Here is a 24044-nt window from a genome sequence, read left to right as displayed (position 1 = left end):
TAATTTCCGTCGAATGCTGTAGGATTTAAGATATTTTGTCCGCCATTGGCGTTGAAATACCCGTAACAGTTGTCAAGGATACGCAACGACGTCATGTTCAAAAACGGGCTTTGATGGTCAACTTTGACGTCAAGTGTACAAAAATTGGCTGAAACTATTGAAATAAAATCAACGAAATCTAATCAGAAATATGGTCAATTTTTTGCATGCCAATTTTCAAGACGCTACTCGAAAGTTCGCAAAGTGTCGCGTTCTACCTTTATCACATAAAGTGTGGGGAAAATTGCATGATGCACGTTATATAATGCGACGTCATAATTAAACAGCGACTATTTGTAAAAGTGAACAAAAGTTGGCCGGTAATCGTAATATGTAGACTCCATAGCTACCGTTGGCTTGCTAACATATAATATATGACTGGGCAGCAATATTGCCTGTATATTTTAATAATATTTTTGTCTATAAAACTGTTTAAGTTTAATTCAGCCATCTGAAAAATTAAGGAATAGGCGACACTTGTCCACGTAATTATTGAACACCCCTCATACATATACGAGCCATTGAACCGAGTGCCTAGTTTTATGTTTACTTATATGATATGTATATTTGTAATTATGTTAACGCAGGTCACGATTTAACAATTTACTTACCTACTTAGTTTTATAAGTTTTGACAAAGGCCAAATAATCACTCTAATCATGCTATTTGTGTACATAGAATCAGGATTGTTTAATAGGTACGAGGTCTATTTAAACGATTATTAATCATATGACGTTGTTAACCTAATAAGATATAAAATTATCAATATTTATAATCAATGAAGCGTATACATGATGGTCAGGTAACGAGGGTTTTTTGGAAAGTTGTGGGGAGGGTTGTTGTTTTTTAATTAGTGCCATGTATATACCTTGCCAAAAATTGTTAGGCTTCACGAAGACTTTTTTACGTATTTACTCTTGGTAATAATATAAAATGAGTCTTCTAGTGAATCGATGCAATCGACCTTTATAATTAAAGAGTCCTCTCATCTAAATAACACAGTTTATAAGAATAACAATAAACGAAATTATAAAAGATTAAGATGTTTTTATTTATAAGTATAATAATAACTCATCTTATAATAACAGAACATTTGTAATGAACACAGAGTTATCTGCACTTCTAAATGATATAATATAGAAAAATACAATATTTCAGTGACTAACATACAATCTTATGAAATGAAACTTACAAAACGATAATCTAAGGGGGATACTCATATGTAAACGATGAGACAGAGCTGCGGCTTTAAGTGTCCTATTTTCATTTATTTCACAAAATGAGGAAAATTGTTATTTTTATGTGCTTATTATTATTAAGTAAATATTGAACGTAGTACTTTCAGTAAAATCACAAACAATAATAATGTTATAAGCCCATTAAGTCATTTTTACTTATCAAAGATTTTTTGTCGTCCTGTTTTAGTTAAATTAACTAAAAGTTATTCATTGGCCAAATACCAAAGCTATCTTTTGCTTCTTTTGCATTTGGGCAATAAATACATTATAAGTCAATTACTGTTTCGTTCTGAAGTCAAAATACTACTACATTTTTCTATCTTTATCACAAAATATTTCATATTCAATGTTACTTCTCAAATGGAAAGTATCGCTCATATTCTAAAGCCATTATTACAAGATAATAAAACAAATGTTGCCCTTTATACAAAAAGAAAATCTGATTCATTTCAGAGTCATGGAGTGCCTTTAATGATAAAAAAATGATAAAGGTTGATTAATAATCAGTATAGGCCATATAAAAAAACAGTAGAAAATTAAGGAGCTTTATAACATCAAATTTCTTAAGGCAATTTTAATTTAAAAAAATCAAATATAAGAGGACACTCTTATATCAAATAATGTGAAAAAATTATATATATTTTAAGCCAGATATTCGTTGAAAGGCCAAACTTAAAATCAAACTTAAGCCAAACTTAAGTATCAGTGCTATACACTGGGCATGTAAAAGAACCAATTGGTCTATTCATTATGAGCTAGGAACTGGTTCCCGGATTCCCTTGTATCTCATAGGTGTCTCTGAAATCTACGTCCCCATGAAGAGGTTCGACATTAATGGAAGATAGATAGATACATACATACAAAATTTGTTCATTAAAAATTGCTGATAAACATCTTGAATTTGTAAATTGTAATCTTTTATGTAAAGGTCATTTGGGGCCAAATAGTTTAAATAAAAGTCTCGTCAAATGTTTGTTGTGCCCAGGTACATGTAGATTGTATCTTATGAAAATGTGGAGAGCAAGTTTAAAGCTGTCAACGTCCATACAGACGGACAAAAGGACAGAAAGATAGGACAAAACAATGTGACAGAAAATCTTTCGAAAATAAAACTGGGGCATAAAATTTCAAAATACATAAAAATTGTGTTGATATGATAACATAATAACAAAATTAAAATGCTGCTTAAAAGATAGCACATTGCTTAAAGTAAGGGAAAAATATCTGCAATACAGACTATACATTGAAATCAACAATATTAAGAAAGAAATCAAGTTTCAATAGCCAAGATATGTTTCTGAATAGCGATTATAATCAAGTTAAACTGAAGAAAACCATAACAAATATGGAGAGCATTAACTAAGCATTTAACTAAATTCAAAGATATTTAACTTCATTGTAAAATTCTAAGCCAAGTTAGCATAATAAAAAGAAAAAAGCAGAATAAAGATTTATTTATATATAAATTAACTAAACTACACAGTGATTTTGTAAATTATGATAATAAAATGGCATCTGATGTTCAAAATATAATACTATATTAAGATAGGACAATAAAACATTGCTTTCTTAAAAAATTCTTATTATTAACTAACATTTTGTTTTTTTCAATAACACTCTAAAATTGATAATGGACTGTCCCAAAATAAAACATGGATGGATCCATTATGGAAATTCAGCAGGTTAGGACTGAAATGGCTACATTATAAAAACATAAGTTGTGCACAAGATACAAAAATTTACTATTGGGTTCTAAAGATGGGATGGATTATTGTGTTAGTTTAAATTATCAGTGTCTAATGTTACAAAACAGGTTATTTGTTTACTTTTTTTTTTCTAATGGACAGATAGAAATAAAATGTTTGATAATAACACTTAACCTACCAAGCGAAAAGTGATTAACTTTGCCAATTCTATACAGCCAGGCCAGCCTACTGTACAAGCTTTATTTCGTTAGTTGATCAATTTGTACAAGCTTTATTTCGTTAGTTGATCAATTTTGTATACAAGCCACGTCACGACAAAACCAACATAGTGCATTTGCGACCAGCATGGATCAAGACCAGCCTGTGCATCCGGGCAGTCTGATCAGGATCCATGCTGTTCGCTTACCAACCCTATTACAACTAGAGAAACTGATAGTGAACAGCATGGATGCTGATCAGACTGCGCAGATGCGCAGGCTGGTTTGGATCCATGCTGGTCGCAAACGCACTAGGTTGGTTTTGTCATGACACAGCTCATATTTCAAAACTAAATTCACAATAATTAAATTCAAATGGCCAACTTTAAATTTAAAGTTGGGCAAATTCATTGCAAAAGTTAAGAAGGTTAAGGATTAATGTTGAAACAAGGGGTTGGTGCAAAACAGCTGTAACTCATATTATATAATGAATGAGTTACGTTCATTTCGCACCAATCCATCGAGATGTTGGATATTTATGACAACAGCAGTTGAACTGGACAAAAGAGATCATTATCACGCTTAAATGGTACAATAAAAAAAAATAAAAAAAAAAAATTGACATAAAAATCCTTCAGAAACTTTCCAGGAGACCAAAAGCTACAGCACAACTAATATAAATTTGATCATGTATCCTTGAAATAGCGGGCTCACCATCACTGAACAGGAGTTACAATAAATCACTACATTTCAAGACCTGTTATAGTTCCATTAAATAAAGGCCCATTATGCCCAAGAACTACTTTAATTTTTATTTCTGATTGTGTCCTGTTAAAGTCACCAAATAGTTACTCATTTGCTAATTAGCTGTAACATATTTGCTTCAGTTACTTTTTTTGGTATTTAGTATAGTTATAGTGATTAGGTATTTTTTTCGGAAGTCAAAATACTACTTTGCTTACATCTTACTACTTTTATCAAAAATAATTTCACATCTAGGTGATAAACAAAAAAACATGCTCTAAAACCATTATATAGGCTGTTTACTCACGTTTGCCATGTCTAAAGCATGGAAAATTAATTTGTTTCTGAGGCACTTAACAATTTCATTTCATTAACCACACTGATATTATTAAACAAATGATAACAGTACTGTGTAGGGAACCTCATTTTATTCTTCATCACAGATATAAAACGTCTATTTCACATCAATCACATGACTGTGTGAAGAGAGGTAAAAATGGTATGATTTAAGTCAAAATTTACATACAGTAACATAACGTATTAATTCTACTGAACGCCCAATAAATACAATCATGCAAAGACCAGAAAACGGGTGCTACTCGCAACTTTATCGTAATAAAGTTATGTGCGTTCAGAAGAATTAATACGATAATTTTGCATTCTTTCAATTAAACTTTTACAAAAATATACAGCTTATTTTGAAATATACAGCACAAACATTTAAATAAAATATTACAGCTAAGATAAAATGGAAAACAAGTTTTTTTTAAACATAGTACTTCAAAACAGCAACAGAATAGATGTCATGATAAAAATAAGCATATATACATGTATATCAATAAAAACACACACACATAATTATATATAATGTATGTATAAATATATCTAATAAAAGAAGTTGCAATGATTTGCCATTTCATTTAAACTCCAACAAAAGGTAAGTCATAAGTTAAATTTTGCTTCACCCCAAATTAACAAAATGTTCATTCTTTCTTGTGACACATTACTAAGAGCATATATGTCTAAAACATTATACAAACGTAAAAATATTGCAGAATATTTCATCCCTCTATATTATGACACCTACAACTTTTAAGCTTTAGTCACAATATGAAATGCATCTATAAATACTTTCCAATTTATCTGATCAAACCATGCATGGATCCAGAAGGGGTGGGGGGAGGAGTAGTTGACTATTCCGGCAAATTTCAAAATATGTAGTTTTACATCTTGCCAATTACAAGAAAGATTTATTTTCAGTTTTATTTTTTTTCCTGTTACTCATAATCAATAATTAGTCAATGACCATTATAATAGTCAATCTTTTGAAATATGTAAGTATTTTGGTTTAACAAGACAGTGAAAAAAGAGCATTATGTCACTTAAAAAGTATTAACAATCCAATGGCACAAAATGTAACTAAAATTTTTACAAATTAGTGTATTTATCACTATATTTCTATCTATCAAGTTTCTTTCAGGTTTCTGACTGATTTTGTAAATATATATATTTAAGCAAACTTTAAGTCACATGAAAAGCATCAATTAGGTTTATGACTACATTTTTTGTAATTTAAAATCACTTAACATGTTCAACCTGGTGACAAAATGTTTAAAGATAAGAAGCACTACAAACAGCATGCTGTTTTCACAATCTAAAAGTGAATTTGAAAATTGTGTGACAAATCAAGCATACCTAAATTAGTATTTGTTACAAATTGTGTGCAAATTTAGTGATGGTGAATAAAGTTTATAAAGTGTATAAAGCTATATACAGATAAAGATCTTGCTGCCGGAAGTGTACATAATCATTGCTTAAAATTTTGAAAAATAATTCTTGCAAAAAATCTGCATGAAGGAAATATGTTTGTGTATTTCCTAAAGAGTGATAGGCACATGAATAAAGCCATGCTAAACAGTTAAAAATCAACTTAAATAACAACAGCATACAATTTTGTTCATGAATTTTCATTCTATTTACTTGCAATATTCATGTGTGTGTGAAGAGTGTAGGGGACAAAAGCCCTCAAAGAAAAAAGCCCTCCCGTCCAAAATGACAGGACGGACAAAAGCCCTCCCATGAAAATGACAGTTCAAACAAAAGCCATCCCATAAGACTAACAAGGCTGACAAAAGCCAGATGCATCACAGGCATTCTAAGATATAATTAATTCAAGAATTAACCGTAAGATTAATACAGAAACTTCGTTATTTTACCATTTCTAATTTTTTTACAAAAATAATTCATAACATATAGCTTTATACTCTTTAAAATACATAAATAATACTATTATAACGTTAAGCTTACAAAAAGGAAAGATATGATAATCAAATTTATTTATCTGTTCATCTGCTGAGGCCACAAACTAATAGTCACTTTATCGAGTCATTTGTAGTCTGTTGTTTTTTATTGCTAGTCAAATGCAGTTTAAGTAAAGGTATCAAACCGTTGGAATCGATGGTTTTATGTGGTATACATATGTAACAAATCCAGGTGTTAAGAAAGATAACCATCTAATCCTCACCATTTTAAGGTCTTAACTTTTGGAGATCGGATACAAAGTTTTTTATCTTCCATGTCCCGTCAGAACACCCAAGTTCTAGTCTGATTTACTTCTGCTTCCTGCATTGCAAAAATATTTTTATCAATTTATTTGTCGCTATTATCACTGGCTAGTATAAAGACTTTTGTATACATTGGTTTATCAGTTTATAGGTTTAACTTTGGGAGGACTTGGTACTTTGAAAATAGAGCATAGCGTTACAGTTGAGCAAGAATTGGAGGACAGTTTGATACTGAATATTCAATAAACATAGTTTGGAGCCAGATGCTAGCTGTATTTTAGGTGAAATCAAAGAGATTATCAATTTCTTTTATGTCACAAATATCTCTGGATATGACGGTGAACATAATAAGGTGCATTGTTAACAATATCTATACAAGAAGGTGTACAGTGGCAAATGAGGTGAAATGAGGGTGATATTAGTAAGTGAATGATGTACTACAGTGATGCATTTTAATTGGAGGGGTTATGTGGTAAAATGTAGGTTGTGCGGTATAAAGAACAGTTCAGTGAAACAAGCTAATGTTGAATAATAATTGATGGAATTAGTGTCAAATGTGTGTCATATTAATGGGGAAGGGAGGAGTGAGGGCAGGGGATGGTTAATCTGTTAAATTGAGGTTCATTCGGAAAATTGCATTTCATGTGGTAATTAGTAAATGAAATATATCTTATAAAATGAATGATGTATGTTTAACTGAGGGCCATTTTGGTAATAATACAGGTATTGTGGTAAAAAGCAAGCATAAATTGTGGTAAATGTAGATAATGTGGCTTACGAGGGTCATGCTGTGATACGAGGATACTTTTGTTCATTACACTAAATATTATTAATGCTGTGATATAGAATGTGTACGGAAAATGGAATGTGAATACAAAAAAAAGAGTACATTTTATGGTATTATTATGCCATGGATGTCATTTTGTAATAAAGCAAGGGTATTGTTATTTGCAAAGATAGTCATTTCACAACATAACAAAATAATATACAGTTCAAATCTTATAAAGTCCATAATTAGGTTATGAAATATGAAAACATTATTATCTAAGTAAAATTTGGTAATTAGCAGTATTTCATAGGAGGATTCTGTTTAAGGAATTACTAGAAATTCTTTAGACCCAAATGTGAACAATTCCACATTATAAAGGTAAGAGTTGGGAAAAAAATATATTGGCAAACAGTCATTGACAATCAATTTAAAAACATTATGTGTCACACTTAAATCAAATATTCCTAAAATCGTAACAGTAGAAGACATTTTAAAAACAAACATAAGACAATAAAACGAGAAAACTAAAATTTTAAATCCCTAAAATAAGACTGATGAATAGATATACAAAATATTTATCTATTTTTTTAACTATATATACATACATAGTTCATGCATATATATACATATATATTCATGTATAAAAATTTAATCATGAGCTTTAGAACATCACAATTTATCAGAGTATAATACTTTCCCTTTGTCGTACGATTCCAGTGAATTGGGATGTGTCGCGGGAGCTGTTACACCGTTTGTCGGTTTCGATGAATGAGCACTATGTCCGTCGAATTTTTTAACATTCGTCAAAGTCACTGGACTTTTCAGTTGCACAGAAGATGCTCTATCCCTCATATTTGTACCACTAGTAATAAGCTCGGCAAAACCTTGCTGATGGGCGAATGCATAACCGGATCGCATAGATCTGGCGCTGCGACGGAATGTTGACGTTCTTCTGATATGTAAGTCTCTCGACCGAGACTTGGACTTGGTAAGTCGTTGTTTCATACGTACCCTGTCTGTGAGTGAAGCATTAATGTTTGTCATATAGAATCGGTATGCCACCACAGGAACTAATAATATCACATTTGTTAAAATCAATGTCAACCAAAAGTTCGCCGATGAAAACACGGCAAAAGCTGCTCCCTGATATGTGTAATTGAAAACAGATGCATACATTGCCAAGATGAAACAAAAGTAGTAAATAATGCTCCCCCATATCACAAAATGGTTGAACCCTGTCCAATAGGAAGTATCTAAGGCACACTGAAAATGGAATAAAAACAGAATTTCAAAAAAAAGGTAAAACAGGATCAGACATTCTATACATTCACTTTTGCAAACAAATTGAAAATTACATAAAATTTTAGAAAAAAATATCATATTCAAATTGTTTTTTTATCTGACTATACACATCTTATACACATGTATATACCAACAAATACATTTATGCGTCTAATACCTTTTAACAGAATTATTATTTAATAATGACTTGGTAAAATGTTCTCTTAAAAAATAACATCCACATATCTATGAGTTGAAATTTCACTATATATTGTCCAAAATAAATTGTAACAATCTTTTCTATCAAAAAATATGCATGTAATATTACTTGATTTATTTACTAGCTAAATCTTGACATGTTCTATAAGTCATACTTTTTTTTCATTAGGTTTTTTAAGTCATACTAACACTGTTCCAGTTATTATATATGAGCCGCGTCATGACAAAACAACATAGTGCGTTTGCGACCAGCATGGATCCAGACCAGCCTGCGCATCCACGCAGTCTGATCAGGATCCATGCTGTTCGCTTACCAACTCTATTACAAGTAGAGAAACTGATAGTGAACAGCATGGATCCTGATCGGACTGCGCAGGCTGGTCTGGATCCATGCTGGTCGCAAACACACTATGTTGGTTTTGTCACAACGCGGCTCATATCATCTTTCCAGCTTTAATTGTAGAGGAAAACTGAAAGTGTTCCTTTTTTGGGGGGTGGGTTTTACATCACCCAAAACAATATTGTTCATAAGGCGATGTTCCAGCTTTACTGGAGGAGGAAGACCTCAGGTCCCCTTCTGTGCATTATTTCAGGCACTGTAGTATAACCACCGACATTCCATAAGCTAGCTGGATAGCTTCTTCACAAGAAAGAATCCACAGTCTCTATTGTGAATCAGCAGTGGTGAGTGGTTTGAAGTCAATGACCTTAACCACTCGGTCTCTGACGCCCCTCCAGGTGTTCCTTCATGTATTATAAAGGCACAGGTAGACAGCTGATGAGTAGAACCACAGACCTTTCAAGTTCATAATGTCAGAAAAAGCTGTATTTACCATTATTTAGATGGTTTTATATAAAATAAGAGTGTTTTCAAAAGTATAATAAAACCTGAACTTTAGGCAAGTGCAAAAACCTGTTATGATTTTGTTCACTGCCACCTTTTACAACAATGCAAAGAACATGGTTGTGCTCATACACCAAGTGAACAAATCTATCTCTTTTATCTGAGAAAAAAAATTAACGGAAGGAAAAATCTTACCCTTAAATTAACAGCAACAACAAGTGTACTAGCGACAACAACACCAAAGGACTGTATGTCAGCTTGGTCCTTGCCCCATGGTGTAACTTCCTCCAATAAGGCCCCGTATGGTATAAAAAACAATACTATAGATGATAGGACCCCCTGAAACAGTGTGCAAAGTACATGTAATTTTCATCTTGTGTAAAATAGCCTGCAGAGTATCATTAATGAATGACAATGAGGAAATACAGAAGCATACAGTGTGAAAGTAAGTATGATATGCAATGTAAGTACATGTACATAACAAATATGACATGGTATGTTTATTCATAACCAACATCGTATGGTATGCAAGTTTCTTACATAACCAATATGGTATGGTATGCAAGTAAATAACCGGAGTGGAATGGTATGTAAGTACATAACCAATATGGTATGGTATGCAAGTTCATTACATAACCAATATGGTATGGTATGCAAGTTCATTACATAACCAATATGGTATGGTATGCAAGTTCCTTACATAACCAATATGGTACGGCACGCAAGTTCATTACATAACCAATATGGTATGGTATGCAAGTTCATTACATAACCAATATGGTATGGCATGCAAGTTCATTACATTACCAATATGGTATGGTTTGCAAGTTCCTTACATAACCAATATGGTATGGTATGCAAATACATAACCAATATGGTTTTGTATGCAAATACATAACCAATATGGTATGGTATGCAAATACATAACCAATATGGTATGGTATGCAAATATATAACCAACATGGTATGGCATGCAAATACATAACCAATATGGTATGGCATGCAAGGTCCTTACATTACCAATATGGTTTGGTATACTAAATACATAACCAATATGGTATGGTATGCAAATACATAACCAATATGGTATGGCATGCAAGGTCCTTACATTACCAATATGGTTTGGTATACTAAGTACATAACCAATATGGTATGGTATGCAAATACATAACCAATATGGTATGGCATGCAAGTTCCTTACATTACCAATATGGTACGGTATAAATAATGATATTAATAAACAGTTTTAAAAAGTAAGATTAGTATGAAACATACCTCAATGACACTGAGGGCAAACACTTTCTTGTTAAACAGCAGATTCACTAGGCCAGGATGATAAAGTTTCGGAAAACGCAAGGAGTAATAATCGTTCACATCCTGAAAATATCCACCAATGTTTTACTGAAAATATTCACTAATGTAACGCTATACTGAAAGTATTCACCAATGTAACACTTTACTGAAAATATTCACCAATGTAACGCTATACTGAAAATATTCATCAATGTAACGCTATACTGAAAATGCTATACTGAAAATATTCACCAATTTAACGCTATACTGAAAATGTTCACCAATGTAACGCTATACTGAAAATGTTCACCAATGTAACACTATACTGAAAATATTCACCAATGTAACGCTATACTGAAAATATTCACCAATGTAACACTACACTGAAAATATTCACCAATGTAACGCTACACTGAAAATATTCACCAATGTAACGCTACACTGAAAATATTCACCAATGTAACACTATACTGAAAATATTCACCAATGTAACACTATACTGAAAATATTCACCAATGTAACACTATACTGAAAATATTCACCTATTTAAGAACATACTGAAAATATTCACCAATGTAACACTATACTGAAAATGTTCACCAATGTAACACTTTACTGAAAATGTTCACCAATGTAACACTTTACTAAATATATTCACTTATGCAACACTTTACTATAAATTGAATTCTAAATTCAGAAAATAAATGTCCTAAACTGTTAAGACATAACACTACTAGGTACATGACTTTTATTGGGGACCTAAGTTATCAGTTTTCTATGGTTCTAGTTCTTCTCTCAAGCTACAGGGTAAAAAAACAATTCTGAGTAAAAAACAAGATTGCATTTGTAAAAAATGCTATGCCACCGCATAAATACAACACTAAAATAGTAATGTAGGAACACATTTTTTTTGTTTTGACCCAATGGCTTTAATTTGAATAATCTTGCTAAAGGTTCACTACACAATGTTTACTGCAAAATGTCTCACCTCTAGCCTTTGTCAATTCCAGAAGGTGATTTTTTAAAGTTTTTACTATATACATGTAAGGAAAACCTATGACCCCGGGGCAGGGCTAGTTTTGACACTAGAGGTAAAATTTGAACAACTTTGGTAGAGTACCTAAAGATGATATCATATACCAAATATCAAAGCTCTAAGCCTTGTACCTTCAGACAATAAGATTTTTTAATTTTTTACTAAATGTACATAGTGAAAATCAATGACCCCCGGGGGTGGGGCCAATTTTGACCCCAGGGCTATAATTTATTCAATCTTGCTAGAGGTTCACTACACAATGTTTCATGCAAAATATCTAACCTCTAGCCTTTGTCAATTTAGAGAAGATGATTTTTTAAGTTTTTACTATATACATATGAGGAAAACCTATGACCCCCGGGGCAGGGCTAATTTTGACACTAGAGGCAAAATTTGAACAACTTTGGTAGAGTACCTATAGATAATAACACATACCAAATATCAAACCTCTAAGCCTGGTACCTTCAGACAAGAAGGTATTTTAAGTTTTTACTATATGTACATACAGTGAAAATCAATGACCCCCGGGGCGGGGCCGATTTGGACCCCAGGGATATAATTTGAACAATCTTGGTAGAGGTCTACCAGACAATGCCTTATGCAAAATATCTAAGCTCTAGGCCTTTTGGTTCTTTACAAGAAGATTTTTTAAATTTATTCTTATAATTCCTTTTGGTTGCCATGGCAACCAGAATTCTGCATGGAATGAAATTCTTTGAACAACTTTGGAAGGCCTTCACCCAAGGAACAATCCTGCCAAGTTTGGTTGAAATTGGACTAGTGGTTTTTCACAAGAAGATTTTTTAAGTTCACTATATAATCTATATAACACACACACAAACAAACACACAGGTGAATCGCTATATGCCACCGCATCGCAGATGCTGCAGTGGCATAAAAAACGATCGGCCAGAAATAATGCTTAACATGGTTCATTTATTATATTTTTATTAATACATTATGATAATTGATTATCATTTATAATAACCTATATGTGATAAACTTACCTGATCAAACAGTCCAAGAGCCAGAACTGGTAATGAACTGTACATTACATTGTAAAATGAGATAAAATATGGGTCAAATAGTGTCTGAAATAGAAAAAGTAAAATTGTCTATCAAATTACTTTTGTCCCAGCGATAATAGGCACAGGGTTGAACAATTTCAATGATTTATATATTTACAATTAATGTTAAACAATAACCTAGTATCATATGGATTATACTTACTATCATGATCTCAAGAAAAGATAACTATTTAAATAATATTTCATATTTGTAACTGGATTACTTCCCTTTACTTGTTATTATACGTGTGCTTCTTTGATAAATAGCAATTGCACTTGAGCTCATAAGAATAACTATTAAAATATCAATAAATATTATACAGTAGTAGAAAAGTTTGAATCTTGTTATAATCCATACAACATTACACTTAACTAAGTTGTAACTAAATTAGAAGAGGTACCAAAATTTGCACACACAAAAAGCAGATTTGTAAACAAGTTCTGGAACTATTGGCGATGTTTATTCATAGAAGACTCACCTGAGCAGTAAACCCGCAGAAGAAGGCATACCAGAAATGACAAAGGGTGAAAGCGAAGTTCTTGTAGAAGAAGAACTTGAGAAATTTACACATACGCAGGTACGACCAGCGTCCATGCACGAGTAACAACCGTTCAAGGTAACGGAATTGAGAGAAGGAATAATCGCTCGATAGAACAGCCTGCATTCCTTCCTGACCAGATATTCCTACGCCAATATGTGCCGCTGAAATTTATAAAATATATTACACATGCTTTTTTAAACATTGCACAAAAATATTCAATTTAGAAAGGCATCCCAGAGACAGTAAATATATAAATTTATCTTAATATCCAGACACTTGACAGGATGACTGTATAAATGGTAAGTGTACAAGTAAAAGTAAAAACAACAAAACCCTTTTTTTTTCTCCATAATTGTTTCATTTCAATGTTCCTATTTCCCATGAATAAACTATAACTCATGGAATTTTGTGTACATGCTCTTTGGAAATTATGTGTAAATTTCAAAATAAAAAAGAGAGGGGCAGTCTTTAATATTTACGACAAATTTTCATATCTTACTCGAAACATATATCATTTTCAAATACTGGTTAATCACCACCATAAATTGCCAAATTTTTTTTAATTTTTTTAACCACTAGTTTTAATGCTGATTTCAAACCATTTTTAGTGACATTTCAGCAGCCAGTCTACAAAACCTGCTTTCCCGGATTACTAACCAGTAATTACCAATTTCTCTGCAAGTAAGCGACAACTAATCAAACATGATTTCTGAATCGGTGGCAACCAAATGTCCGAAATTATTTGCCACGGAACTCATCTCAACAACAAAATTGAGCACAGTACCATTTTAAACAATATACTTTTAATATACTTTGTCACCACAGTGCAGAAATAGGTTAACTCCTAACAGGTTAACTTATAACAGGTTAACTCCTAACAGGTTAACTCCTAACAGGTTAACTCCTAATTGGTTAACTCATAACAGGTTAACTCATAACAGGTTCACTCATAACAAGTTGACTCATAACAGGTTAACTCATAAAAGATTAACTCATAACAGAATAACTTATAACAGGTTAACTTCAATTAAAATTCAGAGGAGTTAACCTGATACTGCTTTAAGGTGTAAACTTCTAATTTTTTATGATATTAAACTCACTTTTAATCATGCTAACATCATTGGCACCATCTCCTATAGCTAATGTGATTGATTTCTTATTCCTCTTAACAAGGTCTACAACAAGAGCTTTCTGTAGAGGTGTCACTCGGCAACATATCACCGCCTTACAGGAACAGCCTAACTCCAGTAATATCATCTCTAATTCCGGCTTTAAGCAATGTGCCTATAATTATACAATATAAAACTTACTGTGAAGAGGTCAAAAATATAATTCATTATCAATTAAAGTTTGTACAACAAAAATTGTCACAAATATTCATGGGAAAGTTCACATAAACAATGTTTTTCTTTTTAAATAAACCACACTTTCTCAGTATGCTGCCCCACATCCCATGTTTGTTTCTTTGTTTGATTGGCTTTAACGTCACAGCGACACATTAAAGGTCATATGGCGACGTTCAAGCTTTACTGGTGGAGGAAGACCTCAGGTGCCCTTTCTTGCATTATTTCAGGCATGAGGGGGCACCTGAGTAGAACCACCGATGTTCCGTAAGCTAGCTGGATAGCTTCTTCACATGAAAGAATTCAAAGACCCTGTCAGAATTCGAACCCACAGCGGTGAGGGACAAGTGGTTTGAAGTCAACCTCCCATTTAGTAAGTAAACAATCAAACGCAGCTTACCAGACTGTGTCCATTTATGACTAGAGCAAAATCAGACGACCCTTCCAAACTGACTGTCTCGTCAACCGAGTTAAATGTAGCTGTTCCTGTAGGGTTTCCACCATTTGCAAACCTATGGGGAAAAAAAAACATGTTAAATTTAGGAGTAAATATAACTCCATTCTTACCTATAGGGTACTGCATAATGTATCAATAAATTTAATGTTACGGCATTTACTCATATAACATGAAAACAATGATTTTGGAATCATTCTTCAAGTGTGAAACAAAATTAACTTTTGGCTTTCAGAAACTTGTCTTTTTATTTTTATCAGGTCTACATCATGACACGAAACTTTGCAAAGGAAAAATAAAGTTTAAACCAATTATTCTAAAATCTTTGCACAAATTTATGCAAAGTTAATCTTCTGTAAAAGTCGGTAAAGAAAATCTTAAGGCTAGTATAGCAGTGGTCAGTCAATCTTTAAAATGACACTTCTACTGTTACAAGCATAGTGACATAATTTATGCTATCAAAGTATCACCCTTCACTTATCCCAGTGCCAGAAAGTATAAAAGAAGCAAAGATTAACAAGTGAAACAAATCAACGAAAATGTTTTTCCATGCTTTCTGCCCTTTAGAAGTGCATTTTCAATTTAAAACAGCATTCTCAATTTTCATAGCAAACATGTTTTTCATATTTGAATTGAACATTGTTGCTAGCTTCTAAGAAATAGACCTTTACAAAAAGTTTATTAAGGGCAAAATCATAGATCTCTATTTCACAAAAAGGGCATAACTTTGCAAATATTATTATTTTTGCATTAATTATCTGCTGGATTATCGGGTCTTTTGCATAAGTGTCACATTTTTAAAGTGAAATAATTGTATACCATGTTTAAGGTGAATACCTTCAATGGTTTCTGAGAAATGAATTTGAACAGAATGGTAAACAAATGCAGTTTAACGCAATTGCCAACACTTAGGAGAGTGTCATGACAATTTCTCAAATTTTTTTTTTTAAAGTAGAGCCATGGCTTTTTTCACAGGTTGGGCTTAATTTTGGGGGGAAATTACACAGTATATTTGCAAAAGGGGAAGGAAAAACTTGATGGTAATTCAATTTTTAGGGAAAATTGCATGATTTTAAAGAATTTTTCTTTGGGGAAGCAGCTGAAGAAAAAAAAAGCCCTGAGAGCTTACAAACTAACCTAACAGAATCTACATGCTCAGTGTTTTCCTCAGGCCCTTTTTAAATTTTTAACATCAAACTAAAAGCTTTCAAAGCAATTTTTCCCCCCGGGTTTCTTTACCCGCAAAACAAAATCCCCCTCAAACTATTAAAACCCCTTTTCCATTTATCTTGAGCCCGACGACACGAGTTTTAACCAATGTTGGAGGCGTTTTTGTAATCATTAAAAAAATACAATCTGCCAAAGTTTATAACACTGATTTTCATTGGATTATCATTATGCATGCTGGCCTGGTTCTAAATTGGTGGCAACTATTGGCTCCACCAGACTAAGGGTTGAGATATTCATTAATAAGAATCTTTGAAACTTGTTGAATTTCATTCAGGCTTAGAAATGATTTACCAACTTTTTTCTCAATTCACTGATTTCAGGACTAATGTACTTTACCAGTATGTGAAAATATTATTAAGTTTGATGTTACTAAGCACACTTAATGTAAGCAATGACCAATCTGGTGCAAATTCATTATGTCAATCATCTTTACTTATCATTTCAATATCTGCTTTATATCATTTACTATCGCCCCCAAAACCCCATACTTTTTCTATAACGACCCTAAACTTGATACAAACCAAAATCTATCAATTTTGGACATGTGCAATGAGTGAGCTCTGTAAAATTGTATTCTAACAAACATTTATTATAAATTTAAAAGTTAATTCCTTATTTATTAAAGAGTCAGCGAAAAGTAAACATTTCATAATGTGATTGGTCCTACAAATTATAATACAGAAAACTCAAGATTTTTTTTCTGTTGACCACCAACCTTGTTTATCTCCAGTGAGGACCCAGATCTTAATACCAGCCATAGCTAGGTTCGCTATAGCATCCGGTACACCATCTTGGAGCTTATCTTCAATAGCTGTTGCACCAATCAACATCAGATTAGTTTCTATCTCCTCATAGCATTCGTTCATCTTGTCTTCACGATTCTCCATACTTATACTAAAACCACAAATATTTCAACATTACAGATTTCTGTGATTTCACATAATTTCGTGGGCAATGAAATTTCGTGGTTTTGTCACAAAGAACATTTACACCACGGGTTTGTGGATAGTTTATTATTCCTATACTGTAGGTAAAATGTAAAAAATGTGATGCAAAATAATCTTACAACAAACAAAATGAAATTTTGTTGGATCTTTACTTTTTGGATTAACCTATCCACGAAAACCACGAAAATAAGTTCACCATGAATAACATGTTTTTTTTTTAAAAGCAAAATAATTGAAATGGAAATTTTTATATATATCAAAATGTGTAATAATTACAGAGTACATTAGAATTTTACACTGGTCAAAGAGGCCATAAATACCATTTCATATGAAACAAAAACTTTCAACTGACCTAGCCTCCTTATATTTAGCTGCCCATGTTGCATATACACTGTCTGGAATTTCTTTGACGGCTAAACATAGAGTTCTTAATCCCTCCTGGGCAAATTCCTGAATATACACGTATTTTAAAACATTAGTTACAAGTCATACAAAATAAAGCGCTAAAATAAATATTTCAGTATACAGAATTGCATAAATAAAGGCATAAACATCTATTTTAACCCATAGTCTGCTGGCAGATAACTGATTCTACCCATGTGACCAGTGCAGACCAAAATCAACACAGTTAAATACAGTCATATTATTCTTCAAAAGTCGATACAACAGATTAATAATACTACCAAACTTCTTCCTTTGATGAAACTGAAATTAACACTTGAAATGTGTCCGTACAACACAAATGCCCCCTTATTCTACTGCTTTGTGAGTCTAAAGAAAGACAAGCAAATTTTTACCCCCACCCCTGCCGAAGAAATTGGGGCCAAAGAAAATGTTGTACTCGTGCATATGAATAAAATAAACGTCATGAATGTCCTATGAGAATAAACGTCACAAACATGCAGTATTATATATAGACTTAGAATCATTTACTCAAATAATCTAAAAATTATAAATTAAAGATGGTTTCTCGTGAATGATATAAAATCTTACATTAAGATGATGTGTTGTTAATTCCTGCATTTCTCTACACGACTTGTCGAGTCTCTCATAAATCACGGAATCAGCACCTTTACACCATAGCTGTATCTTACCATTACGTCTTACTATCACCTGTATATACATCATAAATCATATAACCTTTATTTATTGCACATTATAGCAGCACGCCTCCAGATTCATGCCAATTTTTATGAAAATTTTAAAAATGTATTTAACAGTTTGATATTGTGAAGTTACCAAAAGAATGCAATTTACTCATTATCAATGGCACTTACAACCCAAGTAAATTATCATAAAGAGGTCAAAAATATGCAAAAATAGCTCTTACTGTGTTAGTAACGCAGTAGAAATATAGTTACAAACACTGAAAAATTGGTCATTAATCGCACATAACATGTAAATTATTACTAGAATTTTGAATCTTTATACTTTTCCTAAAATCTTAGTACATATACATTTTTCTCAGGTTTGATTTTATCGAAACATTTTTGCTCATATGGAGGCGTGCAGCTTTAACTATGATCATGTTTACCTCTTATCTCTTTTAAAGGCTCATTATGCCTCACGAATGCTATCAATTTTATTTCTCGAAACCTTTTAATTGATGGCATCTTATTACATCATCCAAAAAAATATTTGTTTGCCATATACATGCTTTTTATGCTACTTTTTCTCTGTTGGCATTTGATATAATTAGTGCTTTTAGCGAATTAGAATGGAAGTTAAAATACTACCCTGTTTTCTTTTTGCTACCTTTGCAACACATTACTGCACATTCAGCGCTACTTTCTTCACCTGTTATACATCTTAAATGCTCTTAATTCTTTATCAAAACATTATTAAACAAATGTTTGACATTTCTATAGAATTAAAAACTATGCTTTTTCTGAGGCATAACATGCCTTTAATAAAAGCTTTTTACTTATTTGAACTACGTCGTTTACTGTATACATCTCAGTTTTACATCCAAAGGTTTGTAAGAAGACATTTTTCAGCAGAAGTGCGAACACTAAAAAATTCCCATTCTCTGATATGCAATAAATTCACATATACATATTAAAATTTCATCATCCAATCAAAATTCAATATACTATGCACTTACAGACATTCTTTTCCTGACGTTATCAAAATCAAGTATGGCTAGCAGATCATAAGTCTCTTCTGTCCCACAGTTATCTATCGTTATAGTGTTTGGTGTTCTTGACTAAAATGAAAATACTTGTTCATTCAATTTAATTATGTGAAACTGTCTGTTTTTCTGGTTTTTATGACGATTTTAACACATTTTTTTGGGGGGGACAATACATCAAACTGGATTTTCCTGGATAACTTACTAGTAATTACTCATTTCTCTGCAAGTGACAGACTGACTACTTATCATACAAATGTTTTTTATGAAAATTTTAACATATTTTTTTTGTGGTCATATCTTGGCGACAATACACCCAACTGAATTTTCCTGAATAATTTAACAGTAATTACTAATTTCTTTGCAAGTGACCGACTGACTACTAATCGTACATATGACCATTAGACACAATATCTGAGAACAACTGTCACTGAGAAATTACGTCTTGTCCAAGGATCGAACCAACAACCCCTGAATTACTGATTTACTAATCAGATGCTCTCCCTATTGAGTTAAGCAGCACAGCAATGATGAGATATTAATCATAATCTATTAAAGAATTTATGCCTTGAAAAAGTGAGTACCCTTTAAAACTGTAGACAATTTGAAATAAATAAGTCCCTTTTCTTTTAAGCAAAAGATTACAGTATATGTAAGAAAAATACCTTGAAGACAAATCCAAAGTTTCTGGCGGCTGTTACAAGGGCTCCCTCATCTGGTGACTGGGCTTGATATTCCAATTTTCCTGAATAATACATTAAAATTCAGAAAATAATATACTAACAGTATGTTTAAATTAACACATTTCATTTTTCTCCTCTAAATTTGGTTTGGTTTAAAAATATAGGTACATTTATTTAGTATGATTTAAATTAAGATTAGAATGAAATATATTACAAATATTTTTTTTATTTCTTTGGGGTGTGTGTGTGTGTTGGGGTGTTGCACATCAAAACCAATACACTGTTTTATACAGTATAGGTTATATGGCACTTTCCAGCTTTACTGGTAGAGGAAGACCTCAGGTGCCCTTTATCTGTGATATTATTTGAGGTATGAACGTGCAGTGCACCCTAAGTAGAACAACCTGTGTTCCATAAGTTAGCTGGATAGCTTCCTCACGTAAAAGAATTCACAGTCCCTGTCGAGATTTGACCCCACAATGGTGAGGTGGGGTAAGTGGTTTGAAGTCAAGGACCTAATCACTTGGCCACGGACAGCCCCTATTACACCAGATGAAATATTTTCATGAGCAGCACAGCCCCAAAATAACATGTAACAGTGTGTATTATATATTACCATCTTTATCCTCAGGCATCACTGTATGGCATAGCGCTAAAAGTTTGAAGAAATCATGCATGTGTTGATCCTGCCTCTTTATTCCATCAGGTACTCTTCTATCGTAGAAACAAAAACTTTCCTCATAATATTTATTCTCGGAAAAATCACACCTAGGCGTTGACTGAAACGATAAAATAATTCAATCATAAACACCAGGCATAACTTCTTTTTTGTAATTTCCTAAAACCATAACAAAATGAGTGAAAATGGTTCTAGCGACATTGCCCAATCAATGTTTTGTTTGAGATAAGTTAAATGGTTACTAATTCTAATAATAAATACAGCCAATTTAAATATGGATGTTATGAATGTGGTTCAAACTTCACGAGGATTCATCCAGCCATTATGGCACTAAACGTACAGACAATAGACATTAACAAAAAAAATTCTGAAGTCACATGTATGCCACTGTATTTTGAACCAATGAGAGACGAAAAATGAACACTAGACTTTGCCCTACTTTTTCATCCAATGAGAATGCTTAAATTTGAAAATTTGGCCCAATGAAAATGCAATTTTGAAAAATTCTTAAAGTCTGTTTCACATAATATGTCATCAACAGTGTTTAATTTACCATTCATTTAACCATTGCATCTATCTCGGTAAACACTTTACATGTACACTGCCTATGTAAAGTAGGTCAACATCTAAGTTAGTTAAACACTAGTAAAAAATTTTTTTTAAAGTATTCCTTGAGCTGTTTAAATAATTTAATTCATACTTTGTAGTGTAAAACAACTATTTAGTACCGAAAGACAATTTTAATTTAAACATATTCATTTAAGTTTGCATGTGTAACCAGTGAGTGCTCGTGATATTTATCGCATCTGTGTCCTTTTCCTGGAACTAACCAGTAATGTTGCCATATGAGCACACATGGTCATGACCCTGGATAGGTCTCAAACCGAGCATCCCTGGCCCTTAACGATAAAGCCACTACTCATTTTATGCTAAGCTGTTGGTTAATTTAAATTTTTTTTAATGAAATCCCTTCAGAAAGTAATTGACGCATGGTAAGTGTTAAAGATAAAATTAAGAAGAAACATATTTTCACTGTTGCCTATTTCATTCTATAAAAAGGCATAAAACTGTGTTTTAATTCACATTCATTCAATATCAATCACAGCAGCAAAGACCAAAAAGCAAAAGAAAAGGTTGAAGGTTAGTGTATAGATTTCTTTTCATATCAGCTTGTTTGTAGACAATACCTATTCATATCATCTTATTTTGAGACACATAGCATTCTCATAATAAAGTACAGAAAATTATTAATTGGATGTAATACAGTAATAAGGACAATAATTGTAAAGACCTTCATGAAGTAACAAGCGCATACAAAGAATGACATTATGAAGTAACAAGAACATACAGTGGAGCCTTGCTAATCCGAACCCTTCTAATCCGGAATCCTTTCTTATCCGAACGAAGTGTCCGGTCCCGATTTTTTTCGTTCTATTTTCAATAGTAAAAAACCTTTCGGATCCGGAACCTGTCTACTCCGAATTCCGGACGAGTTTTTTCAATTTTTGTTCTTATTTTACTCTAAAATTAACGTCTGGGATCCGAACAGATTTTGCCAAATGTCACACCTACATTTAAAATAACAAAAAAATCGCACATCTTGCAGGTATAAACATACACCAAACTGATAAGAGTAATTTCTCTTGATTAATGGGTGAAAGGTATTATCTGCGAAGGTGTGAAAATTACACTTAGCTTGCCTTGATATCTACTTTAATTGCTTAATTGATTGTTTTTCGCAACCTACAATAAATATTTAGATATGGTGCAACAGAAATATCTTTTAATCTTTTGTAACAAATTTAATGACATGGGATTAGGTAATGGAAACTGTCAGTGAATTCGGATAATCACTGAATCGGATAAGAGTAAACAACAATTGACAAATGCTGGTACGAATATTTAATTATGTCTCAGTCTTCTGTTTAACATCCTAGATTAACTTACCCTTTAGGATATTATATTTTTGCTTATTTATCTATTTTTATTTATTTATTTTTGTATTCACATGTTTAATAAACATAATTCTTGTGTCTAATGAACGATAAGAGATTGCAAAAATAAAATATTGATATTGCAATTTCAAATGCATTCCAGTTTTCTTTCCTTAAACTATTTTGCCAATAACATGAACAAACATGTAAAAAAACTTCTAATCCGGAAACCTTTCTAATCCGAACTTTTCTTCTGGTCTGGTCGAGTTCGGATTAGACAGGTGCCACTGTACAAAGAATGTAATCATGATGTAACAAGAACGCATAAAACATGGCATTATGAAGTAACAAGAACATACAAAGAATGTCATCATGATGTAACAAGAACGCATAAAACATGGCATTATGAAGTAACAAGAACATACAAAGAATATCATCATTAAGTAACAAGAACATTATAAGAATGTCTTCATGAAGAAACAAGAACATACAAAGACTGTCATGAAGTAACAAGAATATTGTTAAATACATCATGAACTAACAAGAATATACAGTTTACTTACTGGGATACTAGCACGTGGTTCTAAATCAGAATCTCCGATAAATACACTATCATCCGACTAACAAAAACATATTCAAAAGTTAAGTATTGCTACATGTTACATACCAACCACATGTAAGAAATTTTAAGTGTATATAGTTATATCTCTGCTGCTTTCAGCTTACAAAATTTTGTTGGAATTTTGGAAGACTAATAATTCCAAAATACCTGTATGAAAGAATAATGTTTGTTTTAAATTGTACGTGCACAAAATCATTGTTAAATGGTTAAAACCGTTCTTAAAATAGCAGCATAATAATTGAGCTACGTCACGACAAAACCAACATAGTGCGTTTGCGACCAGCATGGATCCAGACCAGTCTGCACATCTGCGCAGTCTGATCAGGATCCGTGCTGTTCGCTTACCAACTGATTTACAAGTAGAGAAACTGATAGCGAACAGCATGGATCCTGATCAGACTGCGCGGATGCGCAGGCTGGTCTGGATCCATGCTGGTCGCAAACCCATTATGTTGGTTTTGTCGTGACGCGGCTCATATTTT

The 24044-nt window shown here is 32.4% G+C and overlaps 1 protein-coding gene across 1 annotated transcript in view; it reads right to left on the bottom strand.

Moving 5' to 3' along the window:
* Positions 1 to 4180: 4180 nt before the first annotated feature.
* Positions 4181 to 24044, bottom strand: part of LOC132742170 (phospholipid-transporting ATPase ID-like) — a 40895-nt gene continuing 21031 nt past the window's right edge. Inside the window, exons 12-26 of the mRNA XM_060730495.1 lie at positions 23504 to 23560; positions 20944 to 21106; positions 20310 to 20389; positions 19618 to 19719; positions 18507 to 18626; positions 17866 to 17963; positions 17282 to 17460; positions 16474 to 16510; positions 15283 to 15394; positions 14640 to 14823; positions 13477 to 13700; positions 12938 to 13021; positions 10877 to 10978; positions 9797 to 9940; positions 4181 to 8520 (exon numbers count right to left, since the gene is read on the bottom strand). Coding sequence (XP_060586478.1) covers positions 7927 to 8520; positions 9797 to 9940; positions 10877 to 10978; positions 12938 to 13021; positions 13477 to 13700; positions 14640 to 14823; positions 15283 to 15394; positions 16474 to 16510; positions 17282 to 17460; positions 17866 to 17963; positions 18507 to 18626; positions 19618 to 19719; positions 20310 to 20389; positions 20944 to 21106; positions 23504 to 23560 — 2280 coding nt within the window. The 3' untranslated portion in view covers positions 4181 to 7926. The remainder of the gene's footprint in view (positions 8521 to 9796; positions 9941 to 10876; positions 10979 to 12937; positions 13022 to 13476; positions 13701 to 14639; positions 14824 to 15282; positions 15395 to 16473; positions 16511 to 17281; positions 17461 to 17865; positions 17964 to 18506; positions 18627 to 19617; positions 19720 to 20309; positions 20390 to 20943; positions 21107 to 23503; positions 23561 to 24044) is intronic.

This window comes from Ruditapes philippinarum, unplaced genomic scaffold, assembly GCF_026571515.1.
Source record: "Ruditapes philippinarum isolate M1 unplaced genomic scaffold, ASM2657151v2 ctg209_1_1_1_1, whole genome shotgun sequence".
NCBI lineage: Eukaryota > Metazoa > Mollusca > Bivalvia > Venerida > Veneridae > Ruditapes > Ruditapes philippinarum.
This window is presented reverse-complemented; position numbering and strand designations above follow the sequence as displayed.